The 19,664-nt window shown below is 54.3% G+C and overlaps 1 protein-coding gene across 6 annotated transcripts in view; it reads left to right on the top strand.

The window, feature by feature from the left end:
- ANKS1A (ankyrin repeat and sterile alpha motif domain containing 1A) overlaps positions 1-12,793 on the top strand; it is a 73,789-nt gene extending 60,996 nt beyond the window's left edge. For 4 of the 6 annotated variants that reach the window (XM_077190508.1, XM_054648560.2, XM_054648563.2 and 1 more), the window contains 10 exons: positions 1,677-1,775; positions 2,115-2,267; positions 2,389-2,496; positions 4,198-4,362; positions 4,684-4,809; positions 4,921-4,992; positions 5,367-5,453; positions 5,808-5,945; positions 6,560-6,730; positions 7,897-12,793. In XM_077190508.1, coding sequence (XP_077046623.1) covers positions 1,677-1,775; positions 2,115-2,267; positions 2,389-2,496; positions 4,198-4,362; positions 4,684-4,809; positions 4,921-4,992; positions 5,367-5,453; positions 5,808-5,945; positions 6,560-6,730; positions 7,897-8,016 — 1,239 coding nt within the window. In that variant the 3' untranslated portion in view covers positions 8,017-12,793. The remainder of the gene's footprint in view (positions 1-1,676; positions 1,776-2,114; positions 2,268-2,388; positions 2,497-4,197; positions 4,363-4,683; positions 4,810-4,920; positions 4,993-5,366; positions 5,454-5,807; positions 5,946-6,559; positions 6,731-7,896) is intronic. The other 2 variants (XM_054648562.2, XM_054648561.2) reach the window with 2 other exon arrangements.
- Positions 12,794-19,664: the final 6,871 nt, after the last annotated feature.

Genomic DNA, 19,664 nt, shown 5'->3' with positions numbered 1-19,664 from the left:
CATCTTTCTGGTGGGATCTGCTGCCCACCAGCCAGAGGTCACTGCCCTGGCAGCAGCAGCTCCTCCTGTTAATCACTGGGAGTTTGTTCCCAGTCCAAGAGTTGCAGCTCGTGCACCAAATGGGCAGCCTGGAGCTTTCAGCAGCAACCTGCCTGTTCTTACTCACTGATTTTGTGCACTTGAGGGGTGCACAGAACAGTTCATGTGCTGTGGTTCCATCAGGTGAGGCCCTGGTGTCCCTTGGCCTCGCTCACAGGCTCTGGGGTGCAGGGCAGAGGGGTCTGGCCATGGTCTGCTGTGCACAGGGGCTCTGGGGCAGTGGCAGAAGCTCTTCCCAGCACAATGGCCCCGACTGGCACAGTCTGTGAACTGGCCTTTGGGGGAAAACACGGAATGAACCCCTCCCCATTGGCTGCAGAGCCATTTAGCCCTGACTCTTCTGTTGTTTAAACAACTCTCAGACAAATAAATGCCTTTGTGCCGTGGCTGTCAGCTCAGGCTCTGCTCTCCAGGAATGAAGTGTGTGGGATCTGAGCTGCCAGGGGAGGTGGAGGCAGAGGAGCCCCGTCAGGGGGTGTTGAGGGCTCTGCCTCCTGCCACCCACTGCTCATTTGCTGTTTGCTAAATGCCCAGGCTGGGCTGCAGAGAGATCTCTGGGCATCTCTTATCTCTGCTGTTAATTCCTCTGTGGCCGAGGGAAGGGCAGCTCCTGGGTGGAGAGCCATGTGCCACGCTGCTCTGCTGTCACCACACCTGCCATGGAAATGGCAGGAGGAGCAGAGCAGCTGCTGGCATGGCCAGGAGCAAGGACACGCTCGGGAGGAGGCTGCTCTAGGGCAGCTGCATTTAAAGCAGGTAGCACTCAGCAAAGCACACATGCTGAAATCCTACAAAAACAGGGATGGGAAGGGGCAGGAAACCCTTGCTGCCCTTTATGGAGGGTGCCTGGCAATCTCACCTGCCCTCACCTTCCCTGAGGCCGGCCTTAATTGGGTTTCTCTTATAAAACCAAAATGTGGAGCAGGGAAGCGCTGTCGGCACACACCTGCTGGGACTCTCTGGGGAGCAGAGGGAGGCAGGGCCAGGGAGGGGGTCTGGGCTGGAGCTGAAACCCTCAGTCACACAGCAGCATGGCTCTGCCAGGCGTGGGAGACGTGTCCTGCTGAGCTCTGCCCAGGTAGGAGGGCAGATTGTGACAGAGGCTTTTAAAGAGGGATGGAGTCTGTGTGCTTCTGCTCTGCAGGGGGAAGGGAGCAGAAAATGGGTTTTCAGCACGGTGTGGGGAGGTTGAGCAGAACCCAGAGCTCCTGCTCGGGCATGGAGGGGGCTGGGGTTTGCCTGGGCACTGTCACAGGATGTTCAAAGCCTCTGTGTGTCGAATCCCACGGGAGGTGGCTGTAAGCCATGCCCCGGGGCTAAGGGCTGGAAGCAGCTCCCAGAGCAGGGAGGGGAGGGCAGCACCCCGTGCTCTGCCCCTCTGTGTGCCCAAGGTCGGTACATGGGGCAGAGCTCCCAGCCTTGGAAGCCTTCCTTATCCTCCTCCTCCTCCTCCTCCTGCTGCCGGGACGTGCTGGAGCTCAAGTCAGGAGGGTGCCCTAACTGTGTGATGTCCATTCACACAGCTGTGTGGCTCCTGCTGTCCCCTGCTCCCACATCACTCCCTGCTGTCCCCACAGGGCTGTAATGTCATGGAGGACCAGGACCTTCGGGATATCGGGATCGGGGACCCGCAGCACCGCCGGAAGCTGCTCCAGGCTGCTCGCTCCCTCCCCAAGGTCAGCACACCAGGATGGGCACTGCCAGGCACGGCTGTGAGCACAGGGGAAACAGCAGCCAGACCCTGCATCTCCAGGGCTGAGGGAAGGGTCTGGGGAATAGCAGGGAGGAGGAGGAGGAGGAGTATACTGCTCTTCCAGGCTGTGTGGATGGTGGTAGCTCCATGCTGGGACTGCTCCTCCTGCCAGTCTTGATCCCAAGCACGTTTTTTGTTTGTACAGTGCTTTTGGTACTGGCTAGTGGAGATAGTGATGGCCTGTAAACTGATTTTCATTGACCCCATATCCCTTGGGATCCCAGCTCCTGCAGCTTTTAACACCTTGCTTGTGCTTTCACAGTTGAAACCCCTGGGCTGTGATGGGAATAGCCAGCCATCAGTTCCTGCATGGCTCGACTCCCTGGGGCTGCAGGATTACATCCAGTCCTTCCTCTCGAGTGGCTACAGCTCTATCGACACTGTGAAAAACCTCTGGGAGCTGGAGATAGTGAACGTGAGTGTGGCCCCACTCCTGCCAGGGCAGCAAGCTCCTGCCCTGTTCCCTGGGGATGGCACTTGCCCCAAGTCTCTCAGAGTAGTTCTGTGCCCGTGGTGACCCTGATCTCTCCCTGCAGGTGCTGAAAGTGAACCTGCTGGGCCATCGGAAGAGGATCATTGCCTCGCTGGCAGACAGACCCTACGAGGAGCCACCAGCCAAACCACCACGGTTCTCACAGCTGAGAGTGAGTCCCTGCTCGTGGCTCCCTGCCTGCTTCATGTGTCAGTGCTGGGAGAAGTCTTGCCATGGCCAGTGGTGTCCATACAGCTGCTCACCTCATCCTCTCCAGCCACCCAGGCAGCAAATACATGTGCAGGGGCAACCTTGCAGTGAGTGGGGCGAGATAATTCCAGCCCTTGCAGGTCAGCCTCTGGATGCTGACCCCATGGGAAAGGTCAGGCTGCCCCTTGGGATCAGGTGTCTGCCCTGAAGGGGTGCAGGGTGCCACTCCCACCTCTGCCCTGCACAGAAGGGAGCTCTGAGCCCACTTTCTTGCCCTTGTTTCCTGGTCACAGATGTGGGAGCTTTCAGCAGGCAGCAGTGACCCAGCCCAGCTGGAGAGGGGCTGCAGCTGGGACTTGGTGTTTGATTGCACTCTTGGGATCCAGAGCCCTCTCCCTGGCCTGGCTGGGCTGCTGAGAGCTCCTGCTCTCACTGCCAAATAACACTCAACAGGATGTGTGGATGTTGATTTTTGCTGCAGGAGTGGCAGCATTTGGCTGTCAGGCCCTTGTTACGGGGTTTGGCTGGGAGGGAAGCATCACATTCCCTGTTCTTCCTGAAAACTGGCTTTTGAGAGCCGAGTTTGGCAGAAGCTGCAGGGCTCAGAGCGACCCTGAGCTCAGGAATGGGGTAGCATGTCGTGCTGCCTCCTCCCAGAGATTGCTAATCAGCTTCCTGGAGCAGGAATTGGAGTGATTAGAGTTTACCCAACCTGAACATCTGGTCCTTGCCCTGCTGCAGAGCTCTGCCCTCTTGGATTCCCAAGCCTTTCCAACCCAAACAGCCTCAGCTGAAGCGAGCTGGGCTGCTGTGTTTGCTGACACGGGGATTCTTTAGGAGCTGGGTTCAAGTGTGAGAGCAGAGAGAGCTCACACTGGTGCTGCACTGGGAGGGTGCCCAGTACAGACCCACTGCCCTGTGCCAGGCAGCAGGAGCCCGGGAGGGACCAGCAGCCAAGGAAGGATCTGCACCGTGGGCAGCAGCAGGGCTGGGACAGGGAGAGGCTGCTCCGGTGCGGCTCAGCTGATTGAGATGCTGCCCGGGGAGGGAGAATGGGCCATTTGCAGCATTTCCTGGCTCTGCAGCTGGTGAGCTCCAGCGCTGGCTGCGGCGCGGGGGGCGGGCGGACGTCAATGGCAAATCAAGCGAGTGCTTTGAATGGGACTAATGCGGCCGCAGCTGTGCCGAGGCTCTGGCCGTGCCTGCGGGCCCCGGGCGCGCTCTGGCGGCGGCTCCCGGCGCTCCTCGGCTGGGGTGGCTGATCATCATCACCCTCGGGTGCTCAGCTTAGTGCTTTGGGGGAGCCCAGCCCTCTGGAGTCACCTTGCCCCCAGCCCAGCGTGTCCCTGCCCTCCTGGGATAAGCTCTCAGAGGCAGAGGCACACTGGGCACAAGGGGCTGAGTGCATGGCTGAAACCATCCTGGGGCACACTGGGCACAAAGGGCTGAGTGCATGGCTGAAACCATCACCTTCCTGGAGCAAATCAGGTGTCTCATGCAGAAGGTAAAGGGTGGGATTGGCACTGAGGCAGGAGCCCCCAGAGCAGGAGCTGACCCCGTTAGTCCATTCAATGCACCCTGTGTTGGGCAATGTGGAGGGAGTGATGGGGGCACAGCACAGCCCAAGCTGACTGGGACCCTTTGTGGCATTTGCTCCTTCCAGTGCCAGGATTTGATGTCCCAGACGTCCTCTCCCCTGAGCCAGAACGACTCCTGCACGGGCAGATCTGCTGATCTCCTGCTGCCCTCCGGGGACACTGCCAAGAGGCAGCACGATCGTGGCACTGAGCTTGCTCCCTACCCCAGAGCTGAGCGCTACAAAGCACAGGTTAGTGGGTGCTTTTGTGTGTCCTGGGGGCCCTCTGCACAGGCTCCCCCATCTCTGGAGCCAGGGAGAAGGGAGGGTGAGGCAGGAGGGAGCTGGTCAGGCTCAGCTTCCCTCAGACATTCGAGTCAGCAGCTTCTTTACGCCTCAAAAATGGATGGCTCACACTTCCACCAGCACTGGCACCTTAACCCCACGTGCTGCCTCCACCCAGCTCCTGGGGGGATTTGGCCATTGCCAACCTCAATTCCCTCAGCTCAAAGAGCCCCCCTGAGAGCTGATCCAACCCATTTTGGCTTCACATCCATGCTTGTTGCCCTGCAGGAGGACCGGCGGGAGTCCAGGCTCACCCTGCGCCCCCCCAGCCTGGCAGCCCCCTATGCCCCTGTTCAAAACTGGCAGCACCAGCCCGAGAAGCTCATCTTCGAGTCCTGCGGGTACGAGGCCAACGTAAGTGGCTTTTGGTTTGTGGGGTGGTGAGGATGAGGAGCTCTGGGCTCTCAGGGCACTGTCATTGCCTTGGGAGTGGCAGGATTTAACATCTCTCCCTCCTTCACACAGTACTTGGGCTCCATGTTGATCAAAGACCTCCGAGGGACAGAGTCTACCCAGGACGCCTGTGCCAAGATGAGGGTAGGGAGACCCTGGGGCTGGGGGCTTCACTTGCAGCCTGTGGGGGATGATGTGGGCTGGGGAGGGGGGACTTCAGTGGTTCCCCAAACCCTGTCCACCAAACAGGCAGTGCCCCTGTTTCTGGTGAACTGCCCCTTCCCAGCGTTGTTCCCAGTACCCAGTCTGGGAGAGTGGGTGTTCTCACTGGGGAAGTGGTGGCTGGGTTCTCTTCAGGTCCTTGTCTCTTCCCCTCTGCTTCCACCAGGAGCTAACTTTCCTCCTCCTGGTCCCAGATCCCCAAAGCTTCCTGTACAGGCCTGGGGGTTTCTCTGGGGTGGGGGTAAAGAGGGAGCATCCATTCACAGTTGGTCACTTGAATATTCTCATTTTTGAAGAAATCCACGGAGCACATGAAGAAGATCCCAACCATAATCCTGTCTATCACATACAAAGGGGTGAAGTTCATCGATGCCTCCAACAAGGTGAGCTGCAGATGCCTCAAAGTTGGTGTCTAGAGGGACACAGCCTGCAATCCCACCTTCCTGGGGGCTGCAGGTCATTTTTTGTGCCTCCAAAAGCCACAGCTAGTCCTGGGGAGCTTCTGGGGCTGGGGGAGAATACCAAGGTGGTGATGATCACCTGAGTGCCAAAGGCTTGGCAGACTGGCTGCTTGTGGACCACGCTGCCATTTATTCCTGCCATGGGAAGGAGCTGGGACTGGTCTGGCTGGGAGACCCCCCCTTCCCTGTCCCCAGGACACCCTCCACAGCCACTGTTTGCAGGGTGTATTTGCCATCCCCACAAGGGTGACGGGTGCTTGTGGTTGACCCTGGCAGAATGTCATAGCTGAGCACGAGATCCGGAACATCTCCTGTGCTGCCCAGGACCCTGAGGATCTCTGCACTTTTGCCTACATCACCAAGGACCTGCAGACCAGCCATCACTACTGCCATGTCTTCAGCACTGTGGATGTGGTGAGTGCATTGTCATGTCACATCTCCTGGTCCTTCACAGCCCATTTGTTTCATCCCTCAGCTTTATTGGCTACTTACAGACTGCTCCTTTCCAGGGTTCTTTCACCCATTTTTACCATAGTCTTGGTTCCAAATGCCTGTCCTTTGGACCTCTGTGGACAAAGAGAATATTTGTCTGGTTTCATTACTGCCGTCTCCAGTGCTGAATAAAGCAGGGCAGGAGCTTTCCCTCCTGGGGAATGTGCCATGCACAAACCCCTAACATGCTCTCAATTATGTTCAGCATAATGGGCTGATTTAACAACTCAGAGAAGGTAGAAGTGTGATTTGCTTTTATACTTGGGCAGAATCAAAACTGCACAAGACTTTTGGGCTATTTTTCTTTATGCTGCTGAACTGCAGTACTGGTGGGGCTTTACAGGTGGGCAGGAGACCCTGGGGGAGACATCGTGGTCCCAGCTCCCCCACATCTGGAGCTCAGTGGCTTTGCCAGAGACACAGCAGGATGTGACCTGCTGATGGGAAGGTCTGTGATCCCATAGCAGCTTCTGAGCACAAGGGGGACTGCGTACAGGGTGATCTGACAGCTTTGTGTTCTCTGTGTTCTCTCCAAGAACCTGACGTACGAGATCATCCTCACGTTGGGACAGGCATTCGAGGTCGCCTACCAGCTCGCCCTGCAAGCCCAGAGAGCAAAACCTCTGGGTGCTGGAGCAGGAGAAATGATTGAAACAAAATCTTCCAAACCGGTGCCTAAACCACGAGCAGGCATGAGGAAATCCGCGGTACGTGGAGCGACCTGCTGGGCTGAGCTGGGGGTTCTGGTGGGCACCACACCCCTACACCTCCCCTGGGTGGTGGGGGGAGCCCAGACAGGGTCCAGGTGCCTGTCCTGCTGCTGGCACTGCAGGTCTGTGCCTGTGTCACTTCTGCTGTGGGGCTGGGGCTTCTCCTGGTAGCAGAAGGGCAGGCAGAGGTGGAAATAGCCCAGGTGGGATGGGGCTTTAGTGCCCTGCTGGGTCCAGCAGAAGCTTCTGCAAACCCTGCAGAGCTGCAGTGAGATACGTAGGTGAGCTGCAGTATGGGATTCCCCATAGCCAAAACCAGCCAAGAGTGGAGCTGCTGAGGAGCAGGGACTGCTGCACAAAGCCACTGCCTTCCTTTAATGTCTCCTTTTGTCTGTGTTCTGCTTGCTCCCCCCGCTCAGGTGCCGCTCCCTCCCGACACCCGCTGTTGTTACTGTCACACCTGTACAACTCACCGCCCCTCCTACCTGCCGCTGCAGTCTGTTAGTCCTGGAGCGAAGGTCTTTACCCTTCTTCCTGCCATCCTCCATCCCAAACCGACCCGGGCTGCCTCCCCACTTCCTCTATCTCCTGCTGTGCCCCTGTGTCCTGCCTCGTTGTTGTTCATCCCCATGTTCATTCTGGCCCACGCCAGGGGTTTGGATGAACCCCAGGGATCTGCTGCTCCCTCCCGGCCCCTGCTGATGCAGTGTGGCAGCTCTCAGCTAACCCCGCTGCTCCTGCTGGGGTGGTAACTTCCCCGTGGCACCCTGATTTAGCAGGACAAGAGGAAAGAGCTGTGCTTGGTCAGGAGGGTGAATCACGTGGGAGCTCACCTGCCAGGAGCTGTCTCCCTCCGTCCCATTTCTGTAGCGCTCCGTTTTTCATGCTTGTTTGAGATGAGCAAAGCTGTCGCTGATGGTGACAGGGACTCACAGCCTAATGCAGGGAGTCATCTTGGGGTGCTGGGTTGAGACTGACGTGGCCAGACACATTTTAGCTGTGAAGGACTCAAATGCCTCCCCCAGCAAGAGCTGCTTCCTTGCACACGTGCACATTTTTGGGACGGGCAATAGGCAGGCAGGCACTCTGTGCTTTGAGTCCCCGCTCGTTCTGTCCCAGAAGCACGGGTGTCCTAAGATGCCCTTTCTCTCCTTATTTTCTAGCTGGATCCTCCTGAAGTGGACCAAGACTCCCAGTCTCATGCCAGTGTCTCCTGGGTCGTGGACCCCAAGCAGGACTCCAAGCGGACCCTCAGCACTAAGTATGAGACCACTATCTTCTAAAGCAACCGCCCGCGTCCGCCCCGTCTAACCGTGCCTTTGCGATCTGATCTGTCTGCTCTTCTAAACTCCCTCTTCCTCCAGCTGCTCGCCCTGAGCCCGCCTAGGCACCACGTCCAAGGCAGCAGCACTTAGGAGACTGTAGACTAAACCGGCTTTTGTACCTGCTGAACACTGTGAATCTCCTTTCTCGGAAACAAGGGTAACGCTGTAGCTGCCCGCCAGGCGGGAGGAGCAGAGAGGGCAGGCTGGCAGTCGGAGATGTGGATCCAGGAAAGCCGCCCACCGTTTTCACGTCTTCCCCCCTCGCTCTGGCACTGTGAATCCCTGGGGGCAATGTGATACTCCCCAGGCCTTTTTTTTTTTTATTCTATCTCACCTTGTCTTTGGACTGATGGAGACCTCTTGTCTCTACGGTGCACACACTCCCTCCTCCTAGATCCTCCTCTTCCCGACTGAGCCACGGCTGTGTACTGTTCAGTGAACTCACCTCTCCTTCCTGCCAGTCGAACCGACACTAACCACTGTGATGCTCTCTGCAAATAACACACGGGCACTTCCATTTCCTCACGGCCACCCTTGGCCGCAGTGCAGAACTTGCTCTGGGTGGTGGGGGAGCGTTGGTTTGGGCCAGGTGTGATCGTTCCCACTGTGAGCTCTGTCCCCTCTGAACATGAGGGGGGGTTTGGTTGCATGCATTTCAGTCCTTTGTAGGTCGTTCTTTCTCTCATAGTCCTTGTGTTTACACTCACCAGACTTCTCGTGAGAGCTGGGTGTAGTTCTCACGTGGCAGCCTGTGGTTAAGCTTCCAAAGGCACATGTTGTTGTTGTTAGCCCCGGGCTGGGGAGGGGAGGTGTCAGCTGGGCACCACAACCAGCATCAGTGGGGAGAGGTCAGGGAGCAGCCCTGGGTTATTTGCCCCTGGTGTTAGGACCCAGTAGCAGCTTGTCTGAGTTTTGCTGTGGCTTTGGAGCTGCTGCCTCAGATCTTCCATTTCCCCTCAACTGCAAAGAAATCTGATGTTTCAAAGTCCTTATTTTAGCTCTTTCTCAGGAATGAGTTTGATCTCCCAAGTCATTTGTGACTTAATGGCAAACTGACCTCAAACTGAGGGCTCAGCCAGTGGGAACCCAGTGAGAGGACTAAAAGTAAAAATGTTGTCTTAAAGCAAAAAAAACTAAGGAAAGCTATCTAGCACATACATGTAAAATGCCACAGAGTCCCTGACACAGAGTCAGCACTGCCCAGGGCCTGCAGTGCCACCCTGCCAGCCCAGGCCTTGTGGACAGCAGAACATTGCTGTGCCTGAGGTGCTCCAGGAGGTTGGGTTTGGGTTCCATCAGCACTTTTCCAAGTTCTAAGAGTGCCCTGAAGGTTTCTGTGTCCCTTTAAGAGAAACTCACTCCCTGGTGTAGGTGGCAGAGCAGTTTCCATGTGTAGGTGTTCAGCTGCCGCACATTCCCCCAGTGTCAGAGGCTCTGAGCTCTTCACCTCCCCCTGCTCTCAGCTGGGAAGGGCAGGTCCCTCCGCACCCCCTAAATCCGGGTCAGGAGAGCATGTGCCTTTCTTAGGGTGACCAAACCCAGCAGGGATCACAGGCAGCCCTTCCCAAACCAAACCACTGCCGCTCTGTGTCCGTACCCTGACGGTTTTTGTGTCCCATCTCCAGGCCGTTCGCCCGGCCTTTCCCAGCTCGTGTTTTTGTGTGACTCGGAAATTCATTCCATTATCTTCCTTTCTGTTTGCCTCTGCGAAGCTGAGCTCCAGGCAGCCGTCTCCTACCACGGGATGTAGTACTGGGGCAGAGACCTGGGACGCAGTGGCCTCCTGACATGAAGATCATCTCCCTCTGGCACGGGTGGCTGCCTCAGAGTGGGTGCGTGGCTGCTCGGTGAGGGCTGCCAGAGCACAGGGTGGGAAGGGACCCAGGCTCCGCCGAGGAAAGCTGCTCATCTCCTTTCCTAGCAAAGGAAAACTCCAGACTCGGAGGCCAGGAGCGATGTCGCCTTTCCTAGTTTGAGACAAAAAACGTCTTTCGACCCGTTTGTTTTTTAACAAAGAGACACAGAGCAAATCCGGTTCACGGTTTCAATGTAGCGCTGCAGCCTTTCGGTGAGGAGAAAAAAAAAAGAAAACCAACAGATTTTTATTTGCTGAGAATCCTGCAGTCCGGTGAGGAGCACGATAGAAAGTCTTAGCAGGGGCGTGGTGTGCACATTTCTGATGGTACTTACTCTGCTTCAGCTCTGGGTGAGCAGGAGAGAACGCCACATTCCTGGAGATCGCTTTCTCCTGTGTGAGAACCCGGCAGGGTAAGTCTGCATCCTGTTCTCCAAGCCACTCCGCGCTTTTGTAGCAAATGGAAGTAACTTGAGGAAAAGAATCTGCGAAGGATCTTTCACCCCAGATCAGCTGTGGCCAACACCCCTGATGGTACAAAGCTTCCTTACCCCCCGAACTGTCGTGTTGCAATACTTGACATTTCTATGGCAAGGACCCCATTTCTTCCCATTTCCGCACTGAATTCCTGGGGACGACCCCTGCTCCAGCCTCTGTGCACCTGTCTTGTTTTTAAATGCAGTTATGCCCTGAAGGGTTGCGGTTTTTTTAAATATATTCAATTGTGATTTAGCACTTTTTTGATACTAGCTCATTATTTAATTAGCGCAACCATTTCAGAAGATGAACAAATAAGGAGTTAAATTTTGGGCATTACACTGAACCAGTCCATCCCCAAGGACAAACCACATCAGCCTGAGGGTGGCTTGGCCCTGTCTGAGCCCAGTGTCCCCAAAGACACCACCTCAAAGGTGTTGTGTGCTTGCTTTTATTCTGAATTCCAGAGCGTTTCACAGCGGTTTGGGCTGTGACTGACGTGTTTTCAGACTGTTCCCCTCTGGGGAGAATGTCAAAATGGTTGTGATTTGAATTCTTCAGATGCAGAATGCAGCGCAGCGCGTCTGTCGTGATCTCATCAGGCCCTGTCGGGGCTGTGGGACCTGCTGCTGCACGAGAACCCTGTGCCCAGTAATTCCTGTTTAACTCCACTTGCTGCTGTATTGTCAGGATTTCCTTTAGTCTCTCTCACCAGTGAGGCTGGGAGGGAAGTGAACCATAATCCCAAGGGCACAGACCTGTAAAGGATTGGGAAGGGGGAGTGGAGATTTTGGGTTAAGTCAATGAATTTAGGAAACTTAACATTCCTTGTTATGCACATGTTGCAATTCATACTGGTGTAAGTGTAAATATTTGGTGTGTTGGCAACAAGTCTTTGGTGAGATTGCAAATTGAACCTCTGCTTGGGAGGAGGGACACCTTTCCTTTCTGACACGTGAGCTTTTTTGGAGGTTGGCTTGGAGGTAACGTGGTGATGAAGACTCCAATCTTCAGGCACTGGGCTCGGTGACCCTGGTGGTCCATTCCAGCCCCACGTGTAAACCTGTGGTTGTCTTTAGTGATCCATTCTTTAGCCAGGCACTCCCTTTCTCACCTTTCTCACAGAGCAGATGTTTTGGCAGTTCAGTGTGGTAGGGTCTCAGTGCTGGAGACTGACCCTTGGCTGTGCCAGTCGTTGGCTCCTGGCCACCCTCACCCACCCACTGTGCAGTATTTGGGCTCTTCCTCCCTGCAGGGTTTTGTGCTATCTGGAGGAAACTGCCCCAGATTTCTGGTGCTGAACATGACATTGCATCCAACTGCATCTGCTGTATTACCTGCCCGGGAGGAGCTGGGGTTCTTCTGTTCCTCTCTTTAAAGACAGATTGTGTTTCACAGACTTTGGTTTGTGGGCTGAGCCCTCACTCACGGCTGGCAAACAGAGTTGCCAAGTTTTGTCTTTCTTTTTATAGGAGGGGATGATTTTTTTTTTCAAATTGAAGATGCTTTATCCTTTTTTAATTTTGTGTTTACAAAGAAAAAAAAAAAAAAACAGCACTAACCTTAGCTGTTCAACTGACTTTAAACTTGCTTTGGGATTGTTCTTTTTAGAAGAAATTATGCAACTTTTTTGGGGTACACACCTGTCCCCCCTCCCAGGGAGAAGATGCAGCACCTTCCAGGCTGTACCTTCAGTGAAGTCTGTACCTTCAGGAGGCTGCTGAGACACAGAGCAGATGCCAAAAAGCCCCGAACTCGTCCCGTTCTGTGTGCAGCTGAGGTGGAGCCAATGCTTTAATGCTCCTTCCACCCACCTCAGAAGTTTCCAGCAGCAGCAGCAGCAGCAGCAGCAGCATTTCCCTGGCTCTGCTCAGATCCTGGTTTGGAGCTGGCACAGCGCTCACAACGCTGCCGTGTTGGAAAGGTCTCCCTTTTAGATCTCTCATTGGAATTACCTTAAATTTGATTTCCCAAAAGAAAAGTACCTGTGCTGTTCTCGCTAAGTCAACCCAGCTCAGACATTTTTCTTACCCACAGAAGAATAACCTGGGATTCCCTGACAGGGCAGAGACAGTCGAGTTCAGTTTGCAATGTGGACATTTTTGCTAATTGTGATGTATGGCAGTGGGGCTGATTTGTAATACAAATGTTATTTAATCTGTCTGTATTTTGATACTTGAATTTCCTTTTATTTCCTGTATATACAATTGTTAATCTGTTCAAATTTGTCTGAATTTTAAACATCTTGTGGTACCAAACATAACCAATCTGTGCAACAACATAGACTGACCTCACTACAACAAGGCGAGATTGTAAATATTCCTGGGCTTCCAGCAGTCGTTTTGTTGTTTTCATAATTGTACAACTTAGAACAGACCGAATTAATAAACAACCTTAGACACACGTGTGTGCTCCTGTGTGTGGCCCCAGTGTTGTGCCCAAGTCCTGCTGGGGTCTGTGTCAAAGCAGGGCAGTTCTCATCCTGCAGGCACTGCCTGGGGGGTTTGGGAGCTTTGCTTGAAGCTGCTTTTTCTGCAGTCAGTCATAATGACCCAAACATCGAATATTATTATTTTGGGTCTAATTTATGCGTAAAATCACATCCAAATGTTCTGTTAAAGACAGCACGAGGGTCTGCAGCCATTGTGGGTGTATCCTACACGTGATGGAGGGTTAGAAAAGCACATTTTTACCCCTACTAAAGTACATCTACAAGGATTGTGTCCCTGGGGGCTGTCATGTCCTGGGGATAGCCACTGAAATCTTTTTTTGCAGCACAGCAACGAGTGGTTCCTGTGACACCAGTACCCATTTGGGCAGCCATGGTTCAGAACATTTACCCAGCAAAGACCTGGGGCTTGCCAGGAACTAGGACATTTGAGTATGTAAAATTAGAGCAAGAAATCCAGACATTTAAATACAGGTTAAAGTTCAGATTTTCGTGTCAAGTAAAATCTGACTGATGTGAAATGCTAAATACACCAGGGATTGTTAAATTTATACCATATGTTCCATTTCTAATAACAAGGCAAGTGAGGTTTTCAGGCTGGCATGAAATACACTGAGCTGGTTTAATGGTTTGAAGCACCGTGAGGTTTTTATCCCTCACAGCCACAGCCCTGGCTGGGACTGACACCTCAGCAGAGGTTACAGGCCCCAGGCAGAATCTGTGAGTTTTTAACTGAGTTTAAAAGCCTGGTTTGCTCTGCAGCTCAGTGAGCTCCACAGCCCCTTGCCTCCCCCACCAAGTAGTGACAGGTTTTTGAGGAAAAAAGACTGCTACTTTTTCTAGTTGAGAGGTTTATTCAGATCCTGATGTGCCAAGGGTCATCTCCTGCTGGCCTCGGTGGAGTTGTTGGATGAATTTTTACAAGCTGAGGCAAGATCTGAGAAACTGGAGGAGAATGGATTCCACCCCTGCCTGGTACGTGGAGAATGTGATCAGAAATAATTCAGCTTGCAGCTGGGAGAAGTTCCTTCCTGAGAATTCCCAAACTCTTGCCTGTTGTTGATTACACTTCCAAACCCTCACCAAACTTCCAGCAGCTTCTCCTGAATGGAACCAAGGCCCTTTGGGAAATCTTTTTGAGAATATTGTCCATGGAGGAAAATTAAAAGGCTGAGGAGGGAATGAATCCACTGCCCTGTAGGGATGAAAAGTATGAAAACAAAAAATAATTGGTCAATCAACAGAAATCTCCTGTGAGAGAAGCTTCCTCAGGCAGCCAGGAGCAGATCAGGGGCAGCCCTATCACAGGAGGCTGCTGTAGGAACCAGGAACCCTCTGGAGGGATGCAGATAAACCAGAATCCAGCACAGGAACCCAGGTGACACTGTGTGGCACCTGAGAGCACTTCAGGATCAGGTTTGCTTTCGGTTCGTCAAACATCCAATTTCTTTCATGCAGGAAAAAGCCACATCAGTGAATTGTGTGTGCAGGGGACAAAGTCTGGCCAGATCCTCTGCAGAAGGTGCAGAGACGGTCGCTTAAAGAGCTCTGCAGCTGAGACACCAACGCCTGCGAGGAGAGCTCCTCCGCAGAGTCTGCTTTGTTCATGTCACAATCACAGCTTACACAGCCGGAGCCTCTAAATCCCTCCACATTAGTGACTCATGTTCACTATTAGTGACTCCGACACTCATCAGATTTAAGAACTTCTTAGTAAATCATGAAGCAATGAATAAATAAAACATGCTCCAACTTTTTTTGCTTAGTCCAGGAGCCATCTTTTCTTGGTGGTACTTCAGTCAGACCCAAACCCACTTCCGTCCCCATTCTCACACTTTTTTTGCTATGAGACAGAGAAAAGCCAAGCCTGAATATAGCGATACATATTTATATTTATATTTATATTTATATTTATATTTATATTTATATTTATATTTATATTTATATTTATATTTATATGCACACAGACCTGTGTGGGAGAAGCCGACCCCTGGCAGTCCAAAGTCGCTCTAAGGACAATTTCACACACAATGGTCAGTGTGGAAATGTCACCAGTGACTGCCCATAGCTGGCTGCAGGAGAGAACCGGTGCAGGCTTGGCTGCAGAAAAACAGGATAAAAGTAAGGGAAGGAACGCGAACCACAGCCTCGAGAGGAAAAGGGGGTTAAAATCATTTACTGAGCAGCTTTTGAGTGAAAACGTGCAGGTTTGTGTACAGACAAATCACCCGCTGCGGCTGCGAGCGGACCCGCCGCCCTCCCGTCCCCGCGATCCCCGGCGCGGGGCTGACCCCTAGTGCCGGCCCGGAGCGGCGCCTCGCTGAACGAACACCGGGCACGGAGCGAACCAACACCGGGCACGGAGCGAACCAACACCGGCACTGCCCCAGCCCCGGGGTCCCGAGCCCACCACCCCCAAAGCCGCCTTCGGGCCCGGCGGGCCGGGACTCCCCTGCTCCGCCAATGGGCCGCGCCAGGCGCCGTGTCGAGGCGGCGCGGCGGGGCGCTCCCATTACGGGCGGAGGGGGGGAGCGAGGGGGGCAACGGCCCCGGTGTGAGGCGCGTCCCGGCGCCGCGCTGAGGGGCGGCCGCGGCGGCGAGAGCCGGGATCTGACATCGCATCCCGGCCATCCCAGCCCTGCCATCGCATCCCGGCCCTGCCATCCCGGGGCTCGGCTGAGGGGGCGGCCCCGGAGCTGTCGGGGAGCGGCAGCGGGAGCTGCAGGGAGCGCTTCCAACCGTGCAGCCGCCGCAGCATCCTTCCTGCTCCCCCGTTCCCGCAGCATCCTTCCTGCTCCCCCGTTCCCGCAGCATCCTTCCTGCTCCCTCATTCCCGCAGCATCCTTCCTGCTCCTTGGTTCCCGCAGCATCCTTCCTGCTCCCCCGTTCCCGCACCATCCTTCCTGCTCCCTCATTCCCGCAGCATCCTTCCTGCTCCCCCGTTCCCGCAGCATCCTTCCTGCTCCCCCGTTCCCGCAGCATCCTTCCTGCTCCTTGGTTCCCGCAGCATCCTTCCTGCTCCCCCGTTCCCGCAGCATCCTTCCTGCTCTCCCGTTCCCGCAGCATCCTTCCTGCTCCTTGGTTCCCGCACCATCCTTCCTGCTCCCCCGTTCCCGCAGCATCCTTCCTGCTCCCTCATTCCCGAAGCATCCTTCCTGCTCCCTCGTTCCTCTGAGTTTGTCCCTTTTCCTTTCCGGTGGCTTGACTCCGGTCACCTGCTGTAACCTCTCCTGCACTTCTCTGGGATTGGGGTTAAACCTTCCGAAGGGCAAACCCACAAACGCTGGGATGAGGCTCCTTGTATGCCAATAAACAATTTGCCTTTTTTCTCCCTCCCAGCATTTTTTCCCCCCCTCTTAATTTATTTCCTCAGCATCCATGACAGCTGCTGGCCTGAGGCACTGAGGGATTACAGAGCCCTCAGGGCCACAGGGCAGGGACAGGGAATTTCCCTCAGTGCTCCTGGTGCATTTTCGTGCAGTGCCAGACCCAGCTCCTGCCCTTTTCTGATCCTTAGCTTCGCATGAGGAAGCTGAGGATGGGCAAACAGCATTTATAGAGAGTAGAACAGCACAGCTCCTGGGGGGACTGCACTTTGCTCTTGTCTCTGTTTCAGAGCAGGGCCCGTTGCTTCCATCCCATAAATCCTGATCCCAGAGGAGGCAATTGTATTTAAATATATATGCATTTCCCCTGCATTAATTTCCTTTCCCATGTGACTGGTGACATGAAGGATTGTAATAGAAGAATGTATTTTTAATGCATTTCCTGCAGTTTTCTGCAAGGCAATCTAATTCCTGAGTGGGTTTAACTTGCCACAAAGGCAGAGGACCTCAGGAGCACTGGTAATTGGTCTGGGTGGGTTCTTTTAATCTACTGTTTTAATGTGCTCCATCTATCTCTCTGATTAGATTAATCTCATTTATTTTAGCCAAGCCATCTAGCTGAAATCCCAACAGAAGAAATTGGGATTTTGAGTCTTTTAGGGTGAGCACTTGGAGTGTTAGGCAGCAAACTCCATAGGGAGATTTCCAATTTGCCCTTTTATCACGCCAGAAATTTGTAACCCTGGTGACCACATTGGAAAAGGACCATTTGGGCTGCGAATCTGCCTCATAAGTGAGGGGCTGTGGAGAGCCCACACAGGTCTCCTCTGCCCTGCTTGAGGCAAATTCCCCAAGAAATTAAACCCAGCCTGGTGCAGAGGGCTCAGCTTTCCAAGAAGGCTCCCATTTTCCTGGCAGGAGCAGAGAGAGCTCCATGACTGGACCTTCCTCACCTGTGGAACGGCCGCACTTTTGCAGCCCCGCCGTCGTGACCGTGCTGGGCGCGGCGAGGGGGAGAGCCTGCCAGTGCAAACAGAAATACCTTCCCCGTGGAAGGGGAAATGGATTTTTTGTTTAAAAGATGGCAATGTTTTTCCAAGCCTGATGAATATGAAAGTCCCCATTTAAAGGAGTCGAAGCGGCGGAGAAGCTGGTCACTGTTTGCACGCCCACGCGCCGACAGAGGAGGTGAAAGCAAACTTCCTGGTGTATCCCGATCCAAATCACCTGGGAGTGAGGCACAGTGCCCCGAGCTGTGAGCTGAGCAGCCGCAGAAGGCTCTCTGTGAAACCCCAAACCCCATCCCCACAGGAGAGGCAGAGCCCTGGCGCTGTCACAGCCCTCGCTTCCAAAACGGGAGGCAACTGGGAGCCTTGCAGCTGCATCTGTGGCTGTTGGAAATTGGCCTTACAGGGGGAAGGCAATGAGGGTGGAGGGCAGAAAGTGTTAGCAGGTGTTTTGGGAGGGTGTGGAGGGGAGAGCAGGGGAAGACTGGAGTTTTCCTCTGCCCAGTCCACCAGGAAAGCTATTTTTGCAGGAGCTCCTGGGCACCAGACAAGGTTTGGATTGTTCCCGTGCTGGATGCTGGTGCAAATACGTGGGCAGACGCTGGATCCTGAGGAGCTCCCAGTGTCCCAGCAAGCGTGTGAAGGGTATTTTACACCTTGTCCAGGTGAGAGGATGTCTTGGCGCCGGGTTTGCCGCAGTCCCTGATTTTGGTTGGGAGTGCTCTGGAGAAGTGAGTGCCTCTGGCAGGGGCATGCAAGGTGTGTTTGTGCCCAGAACACACCAATGCTCCACCAGCAGCTGTGGTGTCTGTCAATTCCCTACTCCTCAGGTGGTGCGTGACCTTTCCTGTGAGACATCCCATCTGCATGAGCTGCCTTTGCCACCTCAGTCACAGTGGACGTGTCTGAGCTACAGGGAGCAGCCACCTGGAGCAAACCAGCCCTTGTCCTGTCCAGCCTCCTGTGGGCAGTGCCCAGTCTCGGGGTGTTCCAGACCCATCTGTCATCTCTGTGTGCTTAGAGGAGGGGTTGGTGCTGGGTAAACTGAGGCTTGGAGGGGTTTGGCTCATGGCACCTGGGCAGCCTGGCCACAGCCCAAGCATCGTGACTGGGAGTTGTGCATGGAGCTGGGGAGAGGCTTCTCGTGCCACCTCACCCCATTGGACACCCCCACACCCAAAATTGGGTTTGGGCTCCTCATGCAAAGCACTGGGTTGCTGCTGGTGCCCCTGGCTCTGGATAATCTTCGTATTTGCTGACTTGACTAAATTGTGGCTTGGTGGAGAGCTCGGCTCTGGGGAAGCTGAAGGTACAGGGAGGCCCAAACCACACACAGCGCTCGGGGAGGAATTGTGATCCAAAAAAAAAAAAAAAAAAAAAAAAAGTTCAAAGGTGTTTTTGGCTTAATGCGGTTTATCTAGATTGCTTTATGTTCGTTAATCTGCATTAACACAAATTCTCTTGGAATGGCTGGCTGGGGAAGGGTTTGCTCAGCTATTCTGACAAGGAGAGACTTTTCCAAAAGTAAAAAGTTTGAGCTGGGAAAATAAAAGCCAGGTCCTGTCTGGCATGAGTACATGGAAGCCTTGTGAGCACAACAAGGCTGTTTCATCCCTGCTGCCCACATCCAAGTGCCTCTGGCTCCTGCAGGCACTAATGACTGATCAACTTCCCCCACTGCCATGGAGGATTAATCCCCCTGTTCTTCCTGGGGTGATGGGAACCCCTTTTCCAGCTGGCGTGCCAGAGGGGATGGCACAATTAGTGAACTGCAAGGTAAATTGGAGGTCAAGCCCAGATTTGAAGGTGGTGGTGGTGGGTGTGAGCGTGACCCAGGGAGCCATGTGATGTGGGCGACGTCCTGGAGAGGCAGGTGATCTCCCTGTCCTCTCCTTTCCCCAGGGCTGGGATTAGGAGAGATTTTACAGCTGAGTGACCAGCCTCATGGTGAGGTTTGGCTCACAATGGCTCAGCCCCCAGCCCCTTATCAAGGAAATGTCTAGGTCTGGTATGGCCAAGCTGGGCATCAGCAGGGCAGTTTGTGCCTGTGGGGGACCTGTCCCTGGGAGGCACCACCCCTTTGCATCCACAGGCACTTCCCACCTTGAGAACAGGCGGAGAAACAGCCAGAGAAACCTGGAACTTGTGGAGATGGATGGCAAAGCCCAGCGCTTTGGAGAGGGTGATCTAATGCTTGAACCTTCACCTGCCATCTGGGTGCACTTCTTGCTGTTCAGAAGTCTTCTCATGCGCCCTTGGGCAGGTCCTTGCACCAGATGCCACCTCTTTGCACCAGCTGCCAGTGATCAGGATTGCTTGAGTGCCACAGGGCTGGAAACCTCTCAGGGACCAATGGATCAGCTCCACGAAGGGCCCGGCTCCAGCTGCCAGCAGCCAGGAGCAGCAGTAGGCAGGCAAAGCATTCCTGCAGAGCTGGGATGGGAGCTGTAAGCAGGACCTGGGGCCTGCCCCAAACCCAGGGGACTCCCTCC

Source organism: Agelaius phoeniceus, chromosome 25 (genome assembly GCF_051311805.1).
Source record: "Agelaius phoeniceus isolate bAgePho1 chromosome 25, bAgePho1.hap1, whole genome shotgun sequence".
NCBI lineage: Eukaryota > Metazoa > Chordata > Aves > Passeriformes > Icteridae > Agelaius > Agelaius phoeniceus.
This window is presented reverse-complemented; position numbering and strand designations above follow the sequence as displayed.